Source organism: Manis pentadactyla, chromosome 3 (assembly GCF_030020395.1).
Source record: "Manis pentadactyla isolate mManPen7 chromosome 3, mManPen7.hap1, whole genome shotgun sequence".
NCBI classification, from domain to species: domain Eukaryota; kingdom Metazoa; phylum Chordata; class Mammalia; order Pholidota; family Manidae; genus Manis; species Manis pentadactyla.
The window spans coordinates 70,955,367-70,976,021 of record NC_080021.1 but is presented as its reverse complement, the minus strand read 5'-3'; the positions used below and the strand labels follow the sequence as shown (position 1 = coordinate 70,976,021).

Below are 20,655 nucleotides of genomic sequence, written 5' to 3'. Positions count from 1 at the left end.
ATCTGATCTTTAAATTAAAAAATAATAAATTTGGTAAGTGTTAAAATGGAGATACATGTACAGTTTCTCAGATAACAAAAGGAGGAAGCAAATAATTCCCTAGGAACATCTTCACAGAACCCAAAGATACTCGTAGTTGTCCAAGCAGAGGAGCTGGCGCTGGGTGGAAGGAAACTGCAGGAGGGGAGCTGAGCCTCGGGAGAACATGCGGTGCTTGGGGAGTGCCAGGTGGTTTGGGGGGGCTTCCTCCAGGCTGCCGCAGGCCACCTTATGGCACCTTCATATTTTACCAGTTTTGTAGGCCAAAAACCCAGTAGTCATCTTGATCTTCTCCTCCCTTACAATCCATTTCCAGTCCACTGACAAATTCTTTTAGCTTTACATCCAAAACACATCCTGGATTAGCCTCTTTTTCTCTGGTTCCACCGCCTCTCCCCTAGGGACAGCCGACATCACACCCTTGTAAGAAGGGTGCTGCTCTCTTCTTGCAGCCCCTTGTCTGGAGTCTCTGCTTGCCCTGTTCCCCCACAGCAGCAACTCTACACATCTGTGACAGTCGTTTCAAAAATACCGATCAGATCATGCCACCCCGCCCACAACCTTTTAACCACTCTGCTGTGTCTCCACTTTCTCACGTAGCAAGCTTACTCCTGCTCCAGAGTCCTTGCACTTAGGATTCTGTTTCTGGAATTCCTCCCTTAGATCACTTGGCTCACTTCATTCGGGTTACCTCAGAAAGGGCTTCTCTGTAAGCCAGCTAAAATGCATCCTTTCCTTTCTTCAACTTTCTAGCTTCTTACTTGGCTTCAGTTTTTTTTCATAGAATGTATAGTTCTGAAATTATAATATTATATGTGTATGTATTTAAAAAAATATTTATTTTTGTTTGTGCATTTCATGTTTTCTCTACTGGAATGCAAGCTCAAAGAGGAAGTTGTAATTCATGGCTGAATCACCTGTTCTTAAAGATGCCTGGCTTAGAGTAGGCTGCCAGCTAATACTGGCTGATTAAATCCCAAGTAAAGTATTTGTTGGGAAACTGGTGGATATAAGTGGAAAAGGAAGTAACATACTTGGTAAGTAACATAACTATTTTGTATTATTTTCATAACAGTACTATGATGTGATATAGGTTTTCCTATCTTCATTTTAAAAATGAGTAGATAGCTGTTCAGATATTCATGAACATGTGCATGTTCACATAGGTTTTAATTAGTTGGTTAAAAAGATTTTTACTGACTGCCTCTGCTTAGGTGCTAGGCAGAACTGCTATTGAACTTCACAGTCTGACTGATTTGACAGGAGTAGCATGATTGAATATGTGCTGAGAAAGCTGACTGGTACTAAGTAGGTGAGAGGGATGTGGAAGAGGGTTGGAGTGGAAGTGAGGAAACCCCCTGGTGGATTGTTACTGTAGGGCTGGGCTACTCCAGAAGCAGGGAAGTCAAGAGGAAGAAGACGTTAGGTGGAACAACTGTTAGGACTGGTGCTTGCTTAGTTGTGAGTCGGCAGAGAACAGACCAGAGCCCCTAACCTGCTGGATTATGGAACTGTCAGAGGAAGACTCAGAGACAGAAACTTTAAACAAGAAGAGAAAAAGGTTACTGTAACAAATGCAAGAAAGTCAAACTTCAGAAGGAATGGCTTGCCAAATAAAGACCACAATTATTATTATTTTTTAAAAATATATTTTGGTATTGTTAATGTACAATTACTTGAGCAAAATTATGGGTACTAGACTCCCCCTATTACCAAGTTCCCCCCACATACCCCATTACAGTCACTGTCCATCAGCATAGTAAGAAGCTATAGAATCATTGCTTGTCTTCTCTGTGTTACACTGCCTTTACCATGTCCCCCTGACTACATTATGAGTGCTAATCATAAATTCCCCTTTCCCCCCTTATCCCTCCCTTCCCACCCATCATCCCCAGTCCCTTTTTCCTTGGTAACTGTCAGTCCATTCTTGGGTTCTGTGAGTCTGCTTCTGTTTTGTTCCTTCAGTTTTTTCTTTGTTCTTACACTCCACAAATGAGTGAAATCATTTGATACTTGTCTTTCTCCACCTGGCTTATTCCAGTGAGCATAATACCCTCTAGTTCCATCCATGTTGTTGCAAATGGTAGGATTTGTTTTCTTCTTATGGCTGAATAGTATTCCATTGTGTGTATGTACCATGTCTTCTTTATCGATTCATCTACTGATGGACACTTAGGTAGCTTCCATTTCTTGGCTATTGTAAATAGTGCTGCAATAAACATAGGGATACGTATGTCTTTTTCAAACTGGGTTACTTCATTCTTAGCATAAATTCCTAGAAGTGGAATTCCTGGGTCAAATGGTATTTCTATTTCGAGTTTTTTGAGGCATCTCCATACTGCTTTCCACAATGCTTGAACTAATTTACATTCCCACCAGCAGTGTAGGAGGATTCCCCTTTCTCCACATCCTCACCAACATTTGCTGTTGTTTGTCTTTTGGATGTTGGTCATCCTAACTGGTGTGAGGTCATATCTCATTGTGGTTTTAATTTGCATTTCTCTGATGATTAGCGATGTGGAGCATCTTTTCATGTGCCAATTGGCCATCTGAATTTCTTCTTTGGGGAAGTGTCTGTTCAGATCCTCTGCCCATTTTTTAATTGGCTTATTTGCTTTTTGTTTGTTGAGGTGCCTGAGCTCTTTATATAATTTGAATGTCAACCCCTTATCAGATATGTCATTTATGAGTATATTCTCCCATACTGTAGGATGCCTTTTTGTTCTAGTGATGATGTTCTTTGTTGTATAGAAGCTTTTCAGCTTGATATAGTCCCACTTATTCATTTTTGCATTTGTTTCCCTTGCCTGGGGGTTATGTTCATGCAGAAGCTGCTCATGTCTGTGTCCAAGAGATTTTTGCCTATGTTTCTTTATAAGAGTTTTATGGTTTCATGACTTACATTCAGGTCTTTGATCCATTTTGAGTTTACTTTTGTGTATGGGTTTAGACAATAATCCAGTTTCATTCTCTTACATGTAGCTGTCCAGTTTTGCCAACACCAGCTGTTGAAGAGGCTGTCATTTCCCCAGTGTATGTCCATGGCTCCTTTATCGTATATTAATTCACCATATATGTTTGGGTCAATATCTGGACTCTCTGTTCTGTTCCACTGGCCTGTGGGTCTGTTCTTGTGCCAGCACCAAATTGTCTTGATTACTGTGGCTTTGTAGTAGAGCTTGAAGTTGGGGAGTGAGATCCCCCCCCACTTTATTCTTCCTTCACAGGATTGCTTTGGCTATTTGGGGTCTTTTGTGGTTCCATATGAATTTTACAAGTATTTGTCCTAGTTTGTTGAAGAAAGCTGTTGATATTTTGATAGGGATTGCATTGAATCTGTAAATTGCTTTAGGCGGGATGGCCATTTTGACAATATTAATTCTTCCTTTCCATGAGTATGTGATTTTTTTCCATTTATTGGTTTCTTCTTTAATTTCTCTCATGAGTGTCTTATAGTTTTCAGAGCATAAGTCTTTCACTTCCTTGGTTAGGTTTATTCCTAAGTATTTTATTCTTTCTGATGCAGTTGTGGGTGGAATTGTTTCCTGATTTCTCTTTCTGAAAAACCACAATTATTTAAATGGAAAAGAAAGCTGCATAATTACAATGTTACTAAGTGTAACCTCATTGTATACTTCTCTCATGGTAGAAAAATGGCAGATTTTCTCATGATTATCCTATTTTCAAAGGTCGTGATGTGCTTTCACAGAACAGCATAACAATCCTGGGGATGAAATTGTTTTAAGTAGGGAGTTCAGGTTTGTGAAAAATAATTTAATTTGTTTGGGGCCAGAACCAGACAAAATGACCTTGGTATCTTGGTCTGTTCCAGGGTACAGAGCACATTCTTTCCTGACTGGTATGTGAAGTGTTTAACCACCATGGAAACAGGGCAAAATGCCTCTTTTTGCTTGCATCATCCCACTAGGCAGGCTGGGCATGGAGTGTGAATGTGGATATATGTTAGTGATCTCATCTCTGTGGGGTCTGAGTGCCTCTGTGATCTGTGGGAAGAGAGGCCCATGCACACGTGTGAGTGGGGCTGTGGGAGGCCTGCCTGGAGTTCAGGCTGAAGCACCAGCACAGAGGCTAGAGGGGCCTCAGTGAGAGCCCAAGAGGTGTGGAACAGAGAGAGCCTCCCCCAGAGCCTGAGGCATAGGGTGGGGGAGGAGTTGGTACTGAGGACTAAGGAGGAATGGCCTGAGGAGTACAGGAGAATCCAGAATCTTCTCAGGAAGAGAGTGTCAAGAACCGGCCGTGTTGTCACCTGCCTCAGAGATCTAGAAAGAGAAGGACTGAACATTCTCCTTTAGGTTGGTAAGGGAAGGATGGTTGGAAAAATCAATGCATGAGAATAGTTTAAAAAAATGGAGCATGTTTGAAAACAAAGTTATAGTGTTTAAACTGTAGAACTGATACAAGAAAGACAGAATAGTGAGTTACAAAATCCAGAAGCAGATTAACAGTATATAAAATAACTTAGTACATAGTAATAGTGTATGTAAAACCCAGAAGGCATAAAGTAAAGCGCTGAGAATTTAAATACAAAAAAGTTTTCTTTGGAGGAGGGTGGGGTTGTGGGCAGGGGTGGCAGGAAGTGTTTAAGTTCAGCTTCCTTGGGGAGGGGCAGCTCTGAGCACCACACCCTCCCAGACTCTACTGTGTGCCTAGGGAGATCTGTCCTCTCCGGGGCTTGGCCCACACCCTGGCTGGGCTCATTCCCTTTCATGTCTTGTGTTGCCCACTCCGTCCCTGGTCTCTCTGGTAGCACTTCCTTCACAAATCACCCACACACCAATTCTCATCTTGAGGCCTGTCACTGGGAACTCATCCAGGAAAGCTCTGAAAAAAGGACCATACTTCTATATGCATGTTGGGAAACTTGCTTCAAATTCAGTATTTCTCTTGTTAGGTTTTTGTGAAACACTTGTCCCTCAACATCCTCAGGATCAGGGGCTGGAGAAGGGCAGATTTTTGAGCTACTGAGTTAAAAAAATATATTGATTCTATTTGAATGATGGCTTTTACAAGAATGCTTTATTTTGTTTTTAAAGTTGCATTTACTCTATGTTTACATACACCAAGTGCTTTTTTTTGTGTTTTCTTATAAGCACTCAGTGGAATAGGGCAGGTAGTATTGTAATGGCCATTTTACTGCTGTGGAAACTGGTCAGAGGAGGACCAGTTCACACCTGGAGTTGGAAGTCTTCCTTAGATTGACTCAAATTCTGTTCCCCACCCCACCTGACCACCCCAACCACAGCATAGTGATGGTCTAAAATTGCCAATCTCTCTCCTGAAGTGACCAGTCTCAGAGACTAGCAAAGCTGTTCTGTTGACAGGTCTCATAATGAAGGGTGGGACAGGGGTTTGCTGTGTCACATTTGAATCCTTGATGAGTGGAACAGCTGGAGGGTCACAGTGAGTTAGAGGGGAAGGTGCTAATTCAGTTGTTATGAGGCTGTATTTTTTTTTGTGGACATATTATTTTATTAAAGAAAATAATCTTCATGTTACCATCTCAGTTCTTCCTTTTATACAATTCTGGATTACAGGGTAGAAGGTATCCTCTCTTGCCTTTGGGGTTCTCCCCCTTGAGTCTAGGTGCAGGAAAATGTGCACATAATTTCAATATCCAGACCCCATCTATGAACCTCAATGATGCCAGAGCAGGGGCTGCAGACCCACAGACTTCACAGAAGTGTCTCCAGATTCTCAAGGTCTTTATGAGCCTGGGCATAACCTGTCTCTCTGCTAATGTGTGGGCTTGGGAGAACATTTCTTTCTTTATTCATCTATGCTCTGGCTCTGCCCATGTACATTTATTTATTCAAGCCCACCCACTCCTTTTCCTTTACAGGGGAATTTCCAGTAACAATTCCTCTAGTCTTTGATCACTTTTTAATGACAGTTCCTTCTGCTGCTTTTGCAAAGTGGTTTGACTAGTGGTATGACATTTGGAGAACCCACATAGGAGAAATAAAACTGTTTTGACTTTTTATTTTCCATTTAATTGTCTGATGTTTAAACAATCAACCAAATTCTGTTAGGCAACTCTGTTACAGAATTCCAGTGAGTGAGATGATGATAGAATTCCAAGTACCATAATTTTCTCAATGTATTTTTTAATGAGAATTTTTTTGGTATTATTAATATACAATCACATGAGCAACACTATGGTTACTAGACTCCCCCCTATCAGCAAGTCCCCCCAACATACCCCATTACAGTCACTGTCTATCAGTGTAGTAAGATGCTATAGAGTCATGATGCTGTATTTTGAAAATGGTGAGATGGAAGATAGTTGAAGATGTTTTTGGAGAGAAAGGAAGGCAGGACTCACTGAATCTGAATTTCAAAGAAAGAAGGACTTTGAGAAAGAAAAGCAAGATTCCAAGGATTGAAGTGTGGAGAAAATATGTGAAGAGCAAAAAGCCATTGAAGAAGAAGCAATGATAGAAGTAGGAGGAAAACAGGACGGTGTGGGCTGATTGTTGGGAGGGTGGGGGATGAGGACAGAGAGATAATTTTTTCAGAGAGGAGAAGGATCACATTTTCCTGAACTGGAGGGAAAGAATACATACACTGGAGGAAATGACTGTAGAGTACCTATATTGTGGCTTTGGTCTTACTGGATTAGAAAGCCAAATACATTGTTTGGCTTCACAGGGGGAACTACCTCTTTGGATAGTGCTAAGAGGTGACATTTTATTGAGTACTTGCTGTGGGCCAAGCTCTGCACTAACCATCTTATGTTAATTATTTAATATCATCCTCATTTCAACTCCTTAAAGGCAATATGCTTATTGTTTCCATTTTGGAGATAAGTTAACGTGGGTCCTGAGAGGTTGCATGATGAATAAGTGGTGGAGCTAGGCTTTGAACTTGTCCATCTGATGCTAGAGCCTGTATGTCGTCTCTGATGGTTAACTACTGAAGACATGGCCTGGAAAATCTTATATTACTTGCTCACAGTGGCCATTCAACTCTTACTGAAAAAAAAAGACAATTTATTCTTACTTTCTAGGGGGCAGATGATTTCTGCTGAAGATTGTGAATTCATTCAAAGGTTTGAAATGAAAAGAAATCCTGATGAGAAGCAAGAGATGCTTCAAACTGAAGGCAGTCAGGTGATCAATATAAGTATTATATGATGAATACCTCCCTGTGTCATTAAAAATTTTAGAAAACATTTTTAATGATTGTGTGATATTTCATTGTAGGTATGCCTCATAATTTAAAATTATTTTTCACTGGAAGACATTTGAGTGATTTCTGGTTTTCTTTGTTAATTTTGGAAAAAATGCTATATTGAATATAATTATTTATTCATCCTATTCTTCATTTCTGAAAATCATTTTAGAATAGATCTCTAGAAGGGAAATTAATGTTTCAAGGTGTTTGATGTTGTTAAAGTTGCTTAGCTTTAAAAAAACTTTTTTTTAAATTTCCACATCTAATTCTTAGTAGAATAAGGTGTAATTGCACTGACCATCAGATTTTCTGATACAGGGTCCTGATTGGCCAAAGGGGCTCTTATACATCTCAGTCTGATTCTCATAACAATCCTGGGAAATTTGGGAGGGAACATATTGTTGGCGCCAGTTTTTGTTGAATTCCAGAGAGCATAGTTGGTAAGTCATAGAGTGGAGATGGGCTCTAGCCTTCTGATTCCAAGCTCAGCGGTCTTGTTGCACTTGTGTTGTGCTTCCCAGTAAAGGAAAAAAATTTCAGAACCAATGATGATTTTTTTACTAACTACATAACTTTATCCTATCATGGGCAATCAAGAGTTGACAGTGGCTAGTTCTGTCTATGTAAATGTACTAAACAGTTTGAAATTTATCACTGAAAATCAAATATCTGATGCAAATTATAGTATGATCCTCCTGTACTTAACAATATTTGTATAAAAGGTGTACATTTTCTATAATTGAAATCTGCTAGTTAATAGGACTCTGAATCCTGCAAGAGAAAGAAGATTTTAGTGAAATCCCATTAAAATGTGGTATTTGCAATTGAAAACAATAATTAACATTAATTTAATTTTTTCTCTAGTGTGCTAAAACATTTATAAATCTGATGACTCATGTCTCCAAAGAACGGACAGTTCAGTACATACTAACCATGGTGGATGATACATTGCAGGTATGTGGACCTTTATTTAATGCCTTTGGTGACTTCATTATTTTGTGCACTGCACAGTAACAACAGGTCTGGAAGGTTTCACTTATAGCACTTGTTCTCTTCTAGTGTGTAATATATTCTTCTTCATTATATAAGTTGTAATTTGCTAATGGTGGTAAGGATGGGAATGTCCACAAACAGGCTATTTTTGTCATTTTCCAGGATGTTAGGTAATCAATCTGTATTTTTTCCACAATACCTCCAAATTCTTTGTTGGGCACCACCTGGGCAAGTCACTTGAGGCTCTCCAGATGCCCTTACAGATTATCTGGACGTATTTACAAATGATAAGACTCCTCCTCTCTTAGTCATTCAGCAGATTTCAGTGCCCTTAGTTTCCAGGCCAGTGCCTGGTGCTGGGTGTTTAGTGTTGAATGTAGGCATGGTGCTTGCCCTCAGAAGCATTCTCTGTTTGGAGAACATTTTCATGTCAGCTGAGGCTTTTCCGGTTGCCTGAAGTTTCTATTTACTTTGTTACTGTCCCTGAACACAGAGGGGCCTCCCCTAGTCACAGTTTTGTATTTCACACTTGAGTATAATGTAGGTTTAGATTACTGGTATATAGAGCAGTCCTTTTTGAAACAGGCCATGTCTCAGGAGACTTGAAGAAGTGACAGTCTGGCTGCTTATGAGACATCATTCTGACATTTTACAAGGAGAAATACTTACTGATGGCCTACTATGCACTAAGCAGTGTGCTGTTAACTGAAGATATGAAGGTTAGGAAGAATGGTGCTGTCTACTTTCAAACGGAGTAATTTTATAATGTGAGTAAGGATCAACATCCAGCCAGGGATGATGTATTCCTGTCTGAGAATGATCTCAGTTTCCTAGCATTTTTTCCTTTAAAATGATGAGGGTAAGAAAAATTGGGAATGTTATGTTCTGCCTTCTTTTATCCTGGTTAATGCATAGGATTGCACCTGGAACATGGAGACTGAGTCAGCATGCAGACTTGGTTTTATTTATTTAGTTACTAAAGTATCATTGATATATAATCATTGTGTTTGTTTCAAATACACAGCACAGTGGTTCAAGAGGTACCCATGTTATCAAATCCTCACCCTCTCCAGTGCAGTCACTATCCATCAATGTAGTAGGATGTTACAGAATCATTAACTGTATTCTCTCCATGCTGTACTACTGTCCCCGTGATTAGCCTATATTGTGATTGTGAATTATTGTGCCCCTTAATCTCCTTCTCCCTCCCTCTCCACCTTCCCCAACTCCTCCCCTGTGGTAACCACTAGTCCCTTCTCAGTGTCTGTGAGTCTGCTGCTGTTTCGTTCCTTCTGTTTTGCTTGTTGTTATACTCTACATATAAGTGAAATGATTTGGTACTTGTCTTTCTCCACCATCTTTCACTGAGCATAATACCCTCTAGATCCATCCATGTTGTTGCAAATGGGAGCTTTTCTTTTCTTTTTATGGCCGAATAATACTCCATTGTGTATAAGTACCATATCTTTATCCATTCATCTATTGATGGACACTTAGGTTGTATCCATATCTTCTTGGTTATTGCAAATAGTGCAGCAGTAAACGTAGGGGTGCTTATGTCTTCTTGAATTAGGGATTTTGTTTTCTTTGGGTAAATTCCTATTCCTAGGAGTGAAATTCCTGGGTCAAATGGTATTTCTCTTTTTAGTTTTTGAGGAACCCCCATACTGCTTTCCACAATGGTTGCACCAACTTACTTACATTCCTACCAACAGTGTAGGAGGGTTCCCACTTCTCCGCATTCTCACCAGCATTTGTAATTTCTTGTCTTGGATAGTGGCCATCCTAACCGATGTGAGGTGATATCTCATTGTGGTTTAAATTTGCATTTCCCTGATGATTACAATGTGGATCATCTTTTCATGTGCCAGTTGGCCATCTGTATTTCTTCTTTGGAGAAGTGTCTGTTCAGGTCCTCTGCCCATTTTTAATCTGGTTATTTGTTTTTAGAGTGTTGAGGCATAGGAATTCTTTATATATTTTGGATATTAACCCTTTATCAGATGAGTTGTTTATGAATATATTGTCCCATACTGTAAGATGCCTTTTGTTCTGCTGATGATGTCCTTTGCTGTACAGAAACTTTTTAGTTTGATGTACTCCCACTTGTTCATTTTTTGTTTCCCTTGCAGGGAGGTGTGTTCAGTGACAAGATGCTCATGTTTATGTTCAAGAGATTTTTGCCTGTTTTCCTCTAAGAATTTTATGATTTCGTGACTTACATTCAGGTCTTTGATCCATTTTGAGTTTACCTTTGTGTATGGAGTTAGATAATAATCCAGTTTCATTCTCTTATATATAGTTGTCCAGTTTTTTTAACACCAGTTGTTGAAGAGGCTATCTTTTTCCCATTGTATATATCCATGGCTCCTTTATCATATATTAATTGACCATACATGTGTGGGTTTATATCTGGGCTCTCTATTCTATTCCATTGGTCTATGGGTCTGTTCTTGTGCCAGTACCAAATTGTTTTGATTACTGTAGCTTTGTAGTAAAGCTTGAAGCTAGGGAGCATAATCCTCACAGCTTTGTTCTTCTTTTCCAGGATTGATTTGGCTATTTGGGGTCTTTTGTGGTTCCATATTAATTTTAGAACTATTTGTTGTACTTCATTGAAAAATGCTGTTGTTATTTTGGTAGGGATTGCATTGAATCTATAAATTGCTTTGGGCAGGATGGCCATTTTGACAATATTAACTCTTCCTATCCATGAGCACAGGGTAGATTTACATTTATTGGTGTCTTTAATTTCTCTCATGAGTGTCTTAAGTTCTCAGAGTAATGGTCTTTCACCTCCTTGGTTAGGTTTATTCCTAAGTACTTTATTCTTCTTGATGCGATTGTAAATGGAGTTGTTTTCCTGATTTCTCTTTCTGCTGCTTCTTTGTTAGTATATAAGATTGCAACAGATTTCTTGACCTTGGTTTTATTTTTACATATATGTATACACACACGCCACACACACGTTCAGGAATATCTTCAATTTTTATACACATGTATAAATTAGAAACCATGAGTTCATACCATCTCCAGTTTCATTTCAGCTCAGTGCCACAGAGCTCCTTCTCATCTCACTTTCTATGTGTGTAACTCTCTTCTGTGACAATGAGATTGTGAGCTCCTCTTACCCTCTGCATATGGACTCCTTTGTTCTTCCCTATAATACAAAGACAATTGTTTCAGAATTGCTGATCCATATAACTGTGAAAAGCAAGCCCTTTACCTAGAGTGCAGTATTATTTTGTTTGCAGTACTTTGTCATTAAACTGAGGGTTTGTAATCAGAGTATTCTGTTCAGATTTCTTAGAGTGGTTATTTATATTATTTTTCTTGAAATACAGCTAGATTCACTTGTTTTTATTTGCATTCTACTTTAGTAATTTTCTCCTCCTTGTTGATTGTATTTTATTATTTTTGATTATGTAACATGCTTCCAGAGGTCAAAACTATACAGAAAGGTATACTCAGAGAAATGTCACCAAATCCTCACCCCATCCCTTGCACCACATTCCCACCTACTTTTGTAGGAAACCAATTTCATGGATTTCTGGTTTATCCTTACTGTTTTTTTCTCTGCAAAAAGAGACTGGCAGGTACACATGTATTTTATTATTTCTCCCTCTTTCTTATATAAAAATACATTCTACATATAGTGTCTTGCATTTCGCATGTTTCGCTTAATGAAATATGCCAGAAATCATTCCCTGTCAGTTCAGAGAGAGCTTCTAGATTCTTTTTTGACAGACACAAGTACTCCTTTATTAGATGTACCATAGTTTACTTAATCAGCCTGCAATGTAATGGACATGGAGGTTGGTTCACACACATATATTTGATTTAATAAAGCTTTGTTTTTCAAAGTGTATAGTTAGTGGGACCTGTTCATGAATCCTTATCAGCAGTGGGGCATCTTCAGCTTTGGTGATTTTGGTGTAAATTACTTGAGCTCTGTTTTGGAATCAATTCATAAATCCTCTACTAAGCAGCTCCCAAAGACTGCCCTGGCCAGGGAACCAGGAATCTTCAGTCTCTCAGAAACAACCACTAGGATTATAAGCTTTATAGTTGGAAACTTCCTTGTATGGATTATCATATATGGCTCTGTCATACAAGGTTATGTTATTGAACTTGTCCTAAACTTTGCCTTTGGACCACTTCTCCTTGGCTTTGCCCTCAGGTTTGTTCACTGGATCTTTGTCTTTCTTGGCCAACTTTCTGCCATTTTTCTTTTTGTTGCCCTTGGGTGGCACTGCGAAGCTCAGAGAACAGCTGCTACCATTGCAGGCTCACTAAGATGTGGGAGAGGAAAGTGGTATCAACATCTTGTAATTAGAAATAATGAAGTAAAGAACAGCCTGGGCAAATGTATTTTCATATTGTTGGGATCATACTTCATGGTAAATTCTTAGAAATGGAATTGCTGAGTAAGAAAAAGCAACATACTGTTGTTAAGATATTGCCAAACATTCAACTTTGCAGTCCTCCCAACACATGAAGATACCTGTTTCCCTACAGCCTTGCCAGCAGAGGGCATTGTCAAGCATTTCCTTTTTTGCTAATCAAAATGGTATCTGAAGTTGAACATCTTCAGATACATAGTTTTAATTGTGCTTCTTGACCTGTATTTATGAAGGATGTGTGGAAGGATTTAGACTCTGGTAGTAGACATTGTCCTCAGCTACTGATTGAATGTATTTTAACAATCTGTTTTATTGGTAAAATTTTAGGTACACTGAGAAATTTACACACACCTCTATCGTTTGATTCCATGTACTATTTAAAAAATACTACAATTACATTTGTTTCCTGTTTTTAATCCAGTCATTTCATTTTTAACACTTCTGAGTAGAGTCCTTTTAGACTGAATTGCTTATTTTCCTTCAGGTGTTGGTTTTTAATACATAATTTTGAAGATTAAAATATTTTCTGTACTTGGATATCAAGAGCAATTGCTAGCTGCCTCTGAGAAAAAGGGCTTTATCCATGTTCTCTTAAAGTTGTAATTTGCGTGCCTGGAGCAATAATGATGGCTTGGAGGTATAATTTTAAAGCAGGAATTGAAACCACAAAGGACTAGTTAAGAAAGATGGGTCTTAAAATACATACAATAGTTTCTGCTCTTTCTGTCCTTAGGGAGTATACTTTGTGCATTTACGTGTACAATGAGGATTACAATTTTAGCTTTGGAAATAATCCACCAGTGGAATTAATGATTTTGAGTCTTTTGATAAAGTCACCATCATAACAATTTAAATTGTTATTCTAAACTGTCATGATTCATTACTTAAGGAGATGGTAATTTATTCATCCAACAGTATCTTTTAGCACAGGCCAAAATTAAAACCAGTGTATTTAAAAAGTATTAAATGTTGATCTGAAAAATTATTCTTTATGTTGTGCTTTTGCCAAATATTGCTGTTTATACTTAGTGAACCAGAGAGTAGATTTCAGTGAGTGATATGCAGTGAAATTTTAGGTGAGAGGTAGAGTTTACATGATTTGAACTAAGAATTATTTTTCAAATACTGTATCCACTTGCTGGTGTGATATGCTTTTTTTTTTTTCTGTCTTTGCCCTGATTTTTCTATAATCATATGCAAGGAATAACCTTGAACATTTGATATTTTTCTAATTCCCTGTTTTCCCTTGCCTTCTTGGAAGTAGCTTGAGGTGCTTCCTGCTTATGCTTCCATCTTGAGCTAATCGGTGGTCTTACAGCCCCCTTCCACTTTTGTTTGTGTGGAAGCAGGTTAGAGGAGGTTAGGCAGTGTCAGGAAGGGCAGGCAATTCAGAGGTGCAGTGTAACTGTCTATACCTTGTAGGGCTGGATTGTGTTATCCTGGCTCACCTGATTTAGAATAATAGTGATTAAAGGTGATTTTATTTAAAGAAAGTATCTATTCCGCTCCCTTTGCCACCCCCTGCCCCATAATCATAATTGGGAGACAGATCTTATACACAGAGGTAAAAGGAAACACACTGATGAATGAACTGAAAATGAAAGGTTGAGAAGCAGCACACAATTGTACATTCTTTGGGAAAATGCATTCTGATTAGTGATATGATTTCTTTTCTTCTTTAGGAAAATCACCAGCATTTGAGCATTTTCTTTGACTATGCTAAACGTAGCAAGAACAGTGCCTCATCCTACTTTCTGCCAATGTTGAATTGCCAGGATTTCTTTACTGTACATATGGTAAATTTTGAATTGATCAAATTTCTGATTTAGGGAAGAAGCACATCTGGGCCCTTTATGATTTGGCAACCTTCAGGTTCCCAGAGGAGTAATTGCTGTGCTGTTGACTTTTCAAAGAAGTGTTTCCCTATTGGTGGTTATTAATGTTGGGATATGGGAAAGACAGAGGAGATAGGATTGCTCTGAGACAGTTAAAGTTGTGTGGTGTGTCCAATTAGTTCTTTAACTTAAAAGCCTTTGGTAAAATAAACAAACAGCTTTAGATGGTCTGGGACAGGATTAACCACATTTTACTATAGAATTAAATTTTACTTTGAAGCAGCCACTGTGTTTAATTTTTACTTTGGTTAAGTAATTATTGTTGCTTTTTACTATCTTAAACTCCTATTTTAAACTTGACCTGAAAGGCTATCTTTGGAAGCCTTAATTAACACTGCAAAATCTTTTATGGAGGATGTATGAAAGGAGGGTTGAGGGAATAAATATTTGTGCAGCCTTTTATATTCCCAGTGTGGAGTGGGCTGCAGTGGGGTGCTCCTGAAGCTGCTCATTTCAGTAGAGGTCTTTACATTTTTCAAATCAAGAACTACTGTTAGTGAAACATCTCTGATCATGTGTGTCCTTCCTCTCTCCATATATGTCTCTATCCATTTATGTACTAGTATATTCATTCATGTATTGTGTATCTTACAAAACATTTATAAAAAGGGGGACTCATGAAATAAAATATAAGGAATTTCTTTTTATAGAAGTATTGTTGATACACAAACTTACCTTGGTTTGAAATATACAACACAGTGGTTCAGTAGTTACCCATATTATTAAATCTTCTGAGGAATACTTTTTAAAAAACCAGTAATGGATTTTTTTCTTTCAAATTGTAGAGGCTTGTTTTCACTGTCTGGATACATGTTTTTCCTATTTTGATAGTCTTATAGTAAAATCTGTTAAAGATCAAATTATTAAAGACCAAATATACAGTTAGGGTAAGGTTCATCATTACTAATTATGCAGCCAAATCCATGTTTTCTTTATGATTTTGATTATTTTTGGCTAATCTTTTACATTTTGTGGGTCAGTCTGTCATTGGTTTGCCATGTGCTGATGAAGAGCCTCTGCTAGGAGTAGACACATGAAGTCTCTTGTTCCTTTGTCTTTTCCATTTTGCTTGTGTTTCTGTGGCTATAATTTTCAATCCCAGTTTCCTTACAGGAATCCTGATCTACTTTGTGAAAATTAGATCAGTTTAAACTAGATAATATATCTATAAATTCCCTTAGCTAAGCACAAGAAAACGTTCATTTGTTACAACTCAGTGAATGAGATAAGGCGCTGATGTTAGCATTCCATTGTGTAGAATTCCCAGTATGCCAGGACATTCGAATGCCTGTTGTACTGACCTTAAAAGCATGTCTCTGTCGCTAGGCTCAGCTGTATCTAAGCATATGAACAAAAGGCAGTCTACCAGCACAGAAATTATTGTGGGTTAGCTAACTTCAACCATCTGTTCTCTACTAGGATTGAGTATTGCTGAATAATTGGAGTTTTGATAGAGTGACTTTCAAAAAGTACTAATATTAGATTGGTTTGTGTGTGGAGACATAGTATTTTATACTGCCTATTTTTTTTTGTGTGTATATATGTATTTTTTCTAGATTTGAGGTATAATTGACATAAATTTATAAGATATTTAAAGTACATGATTTGATATACATCTGTTTATACTGCCTATTTAATTAAAAATTATGATTAGTTTTATAGTTTAACAAACTTGAGAAATCATTGAATTAGAAAAGGGTATTTGTTTACATCAAGAGAGATGATTATTTAATACACAGGATATATTTTATACTAAAATAAAGATTTTTAAGTGTGAGACCTCACAAGGGGCTTAGAATGAATGAGGCAGTGACAGGCAGTTTGCCATAGGGATTGTTTAGAACTCTGGTAAGTGATTTGGTGAACATCTACCTCTAAGGAAGATTTTTGAATGTTAACATCCACAAATTCATTATAAGTACTCATTCAGTGCCTTCCCCCCAAAAAACCTAAACAGAATTTTGTATTCTTTTGATTTTGGCTGTTTTACAATGAATTTTACTTTTGAAACTCAGAATAATACAGTAGATGTCATAAAATTCCTAAACTACAACTAATTTTGGTTTGGTTTAATGGATATATTTAAAAATACATTTTGACTATGTTTCAAAGTATATTTTTAAAAATGAAAACTAAGCTGCTATTTTTGGAGGAGTTGACTATAAAGAAAATCATGCAGCAAAATGGATTTGAGCCCTTGTTTTTAAGGTATATGAACTGATTTTTAGAATCAATATAGCAATCAAAAGTATTTCTTACTTTTCAGGCAGCAAGAATTATTGCCAAGTTAGCAGCTTAAGGAAAAGAATTGATGGAAGGTAGTGACTTAAATTACTATTTCAACTGGATAAAAACTCAGCTGACTTCACAGGTGAGAAACATTTCCTTTAGTATCTTTGAAAAGAATATAACATTCTGAAGCTATTTATGGTGATTATGTGAAATTCATTGTACAACAAGTTATGATAAAATAATGCCATTTTGAACTTCATAAGCAAGTCAGACTACTACTTTTTCTTTCTTTGGCTTGACTCAAACTTCTGTTTTTTCCATCATTTGGGACTTTCCATTCATGCTTTCCTGTGGGCCGGGGCTGTCTGCTTTCTAGCTGGCTGCTGAGAGCGCACAGCTGGAGAACTGAACGCACTCACACAGTTCCAAAGAGCATAACATAAGGCTTACCATGTAAGGCTTATAAGAAAGGAGAAGAAACAGTGCTGCAGGAGAGAGTGCAGGCAGGCTTCGGGCTGAGAGACTCACAGGCATGGCTCCCACGTCTGCCTCAGGACCCTGAACCACCAAGGTCTGTGTGAGAAATCATGGTTTTGGGAGAGCTCTCCAAATGTTTCTGGTGGGATCTTTTATGTCCTCTGGTCATGTAACCAGGCCAAGCTGTCTAACCAGTTACACCAGTAGACAGACTGGTTCTAGGTATCACCAGGGGGTTTCAAACTGTAGACAGAAACACTATAGATCATTAATACATCCACTTAGCCTAGTCTTGGCCAAGTGTCCATAGCAGGCTTGTAGGTGCCCCAGGGTAAGCCCAGAGTTCCTGGGTCCAGCTGTGAGGTAGTTAGTTGTCTCCCACAGTGGCAGCTCCTCAGGATTTCACTGCATCACTGTGGGATGGAGCATTTAGGCCTAAGGCTAAGCGTGAAGCCTGCTTGTTGGTGGTCTGGGTGCTTTCAGGTCTCTCTCTAGGTCTACTCCATAGAGGGAAATAGCTTGCTAATTTAATGGTGGGGAAATTGACAAGTTCTCAGTTTTTGTCTTCGTGGTTTCCTAGAACAGGAAAAGACAGGACACTTATGATGGCTCGGTGGAACGTTTCTTTTAGGCTTCCAGTGACTGACTATTAGGTGGTAAGGGGACACTTGGTGTAATGATCCTCAGAAAAAGGACTGAAATGAACGTGGGTTGGGGAGGAGTATTCTGGGGAGGAAAAGGTAGAAGAGAATGAGATTTTGGTGTGGGGATGGGAGACATGGAGGAATTGGGACCAGGAGAAGTAATACAGGTAGTTACTGTGTTGTTAGTGTTAGATTAAATATAAATGTCTATTTGAAATATTTTTTGAAAGTTGTCATTTAGATTTTGGGTGATGTTATTTTAATTGATTTTAATTTGAGGTCTAAGAGAGACATGACATTTTGCTTGAATTTATTTTTTTGTCTTATTTCCTGCTTTTTTGGGGGAAGCTTAATTGCCTTTAATGTTTGATGGGGATGTTTTGGAGTGTTTTGAACAAAATCAAGTATTCTTTGGTCAACAGCATAAATTTTAACACCTTTTGGCTTAGTTTTTAACAGTATTTTCACAAGATCCACAAATGTGCAGATTTTACTGAGTTTGTGAGGTTATTTCAAAAACAAGGTATTTCAAACAAGAAAAATAGGTGTGTGAAGATGAGATTTTAAATTTGTAAGTGTGTATTATTTGGGATCAAATGCTTAGTTAAATCAGTAACTCCAGGCCCCTCCACCACCCTTTTTTTCTTGTTTGAAATTAGTTCTTCCTTCTGCTTTAAGTGTTAGCTTTATGGTTTAGTGGTAATGAGGCTGTTGTAACTGAGTCCATAAAATGAAAAATGGTAAGAAAGAATGTATATCATAGTTTGTTACTAACATTTTGGGTTGTTTCATCTTAGACTGCTCATCACAGATGATTTATTGCTTTTGGAATGATGAGCTCTTGTTGAAACCATGTCTGGCGCTTGGGGTAATCTCTTTCGTTGCTAGTGGAAGCAAATGCTTCAATGTGCAAAACAGTTTTCATGAGAGTTGAGCTTACTGGTATTAGATAACCATTCTTACAGACCCTTTCTGTAACTGTCTGGTGCATTCTTTTCTCACCAAGTCTTTGGCTTTGTTCAGTTTTGGTGTGGCATTCCTCCTTTGCAAGTCCTGCAGCAGGGTGTCTTCATGGTGCCCAGGTGCATGTCTGGTCACTGCTTCTGCTCGGCTTGGGGTTGCACTGTCTCTCTTGCTGTTGGCAGATGCATCTCCCATAGCCTTCTATCAGGATTAAATTACAGACTTGTTTAAAGAATCAAACAGGATAATTTGGGATTTTATTTGCTACTTTGCTTAAATGTCATGTGATAGTTCTTTAATCTGAAAGATCTCTTCTCTCTCTCAAGTGTTTTCTTCATAAAAAGGATCACATTCATGATTCTAATAAAAATAAACTTTCAAATGTCCATATTAGTAGAAAGTTTGGGTATTTTATTCTTTGACTCTATAGTAACTTTTGAGGAGGTAGCATTGTGTGTGGTTATGGGGGCTCATGCCTGGCACTCAGTAGATAATGATTATTGAATAAAACAAAATAAAAATTTCCTTGCAGAAATTCATTACCACTTTTCTCTTGTAATTCAACCTTTGACTTTTTACCTTGAATTTCTTTGGTTATTTCAACATAGCATGTGAAATTTTGATTTTCATTCTAACTTGTTAGCATTGCTGTGGATAACCTAATTTAAATTCCATGTAGTATTTCCCAATTATTATGCACCTGTTTTGAAAGCTTTGCCGCAGAATGTAATGTAGACCAGCTAAGACAGTCATCTTATCAGAAAAACAAATAAGTAGATCCTGAGACTTGGAAATTTGCAATAGCTTCACTTATGAAATTTAGCTGGAGCTCAGTATTCAATTTATTGTTCAATTTTAAATAATTTATTAAGTTATTATCTGTAAGAGTGTAATGCCCTTTAGAATATTTCATATCATCCCCATGCTTTTTATTAGTTGATGATATTCCATTAAGTAGGATTAGAAAAAAATTATAAACTTTGCTTATCTCCCTTTCATAAGCTGATAAATTAGGATAAATTTAAAAACAAAACTAAGTAATAAGTTATTTATTTCATAATAGAAACTGCGTGGTAGCGGTGTCGCTGTTGAAACAGGAACAGTGTCTTCAAGTGATGTAAGTATATTCCTTCTTAATTCACTGGCCTCCTAACACCGTGAAAATAAGTTCTTTTGAGGCATTAAAAAATCTAAAGATGTTTATTAGTTCCCCCAATGTAAATCTATGGATTTTATAGCACTTCTAGTTAGGTTAATGGTATTGTAAAAGCTATATATAAATATTTATGGTCTGTACTGGTCACTTTTTCTATGGTAGACACAAGACTTGCTCTTCCCTGTTGCTCTTCTGTTCAGGTCACTTTATCTCAGACCTGAGAATCAAAGCAAGAGTCTGAATTCAGATGCACAACTGGAGCGAATAATCATGAAGTTACTCTTTTCACATTTTCAGTTGTCTGATAAATTGTCTAGTATCTAACAGATACGTGACCACTGCAGCAAGCAATGTTACAGTTCGAGAAAACGGTTCAGTTATCTGATGACACTAAAGCTTGTTACTTGTACTATGATGCTCAAGGCTTTATGTAGGGCTACAAGGTGGCCAGAACCCCCTAATCACCTCTGTTGGGCCAGTGTCTCCCACATTTTTTTAGAGCCAAAAGGTTAAAGGTTTAAAGGTTAAAACTAATCATATTTTCCCAAGTTCCTTTCTTGGTTAGAGTTATCTTCCCATTTGGGAATGGCTGATCTTTGTTGTACTCAGCATATCTCAAGAGCAGGCAATAAGTTTGGACAAGTAAGGACTGGACAAGG

The 20,655-nt window shown here is 37.8% G+C and overlaps 1 protein-coding gene, 1 long non-coding RNA gene and 1 pseudogene across 2 annotated transcripts in view; 2 read left to right on the top strand and 1 right to left on the bottom strand.

The window, feature by feature from the left end:
* LOC130678857 (V-type proton ATPase subunit H-like) overlaps window positions 1-8,562 on the top strand; it is a 49,036-nt gene extending 40,474 nt beyond the window's left edge. Inside the window, exons 2-3 of the mRNA XM_057498028.1 lie at window positions 7,067-7,169; window positions 8,098-8,562. Coding sequence (XP_057354011.1) covers window positions 7,067-7,169; window positions 8,098-8,247 — 253 coding nt within the window. The 3' untranslated portion in view covers window positions 8,248-8,562. The remainder of the gene's footprint in view (window positions 1-7,066; window positions 7,170-8,097) is intronic.
* A 3,485-nt stretch (window positions 8,563-12,047) lies between these two features.
* Window positions 12,048-12,999, bottom strand: LOC118912838 (40S ribosomal protein S25-like; annotated as a pseudogene).
* An 829-nt stretch (window positions 13,000-13,828) lies between these two features.
* LOC118912845 (uncharacterized) lies at window positions 13,829-19,957 on the top strand. Its single transcript, XR_008996297.1, has 3 exons — window positions 13,829-14,425; window positions 16,791-16,895; window positions 19,904-19,957. It is a non-coding gene; the product is annotated as an uncharacterized LOC118912845 (long non-coding RNA).
* The last annotated feature ends 698 nt before the right edge of the window (window positions 19,958-20,655 follow it).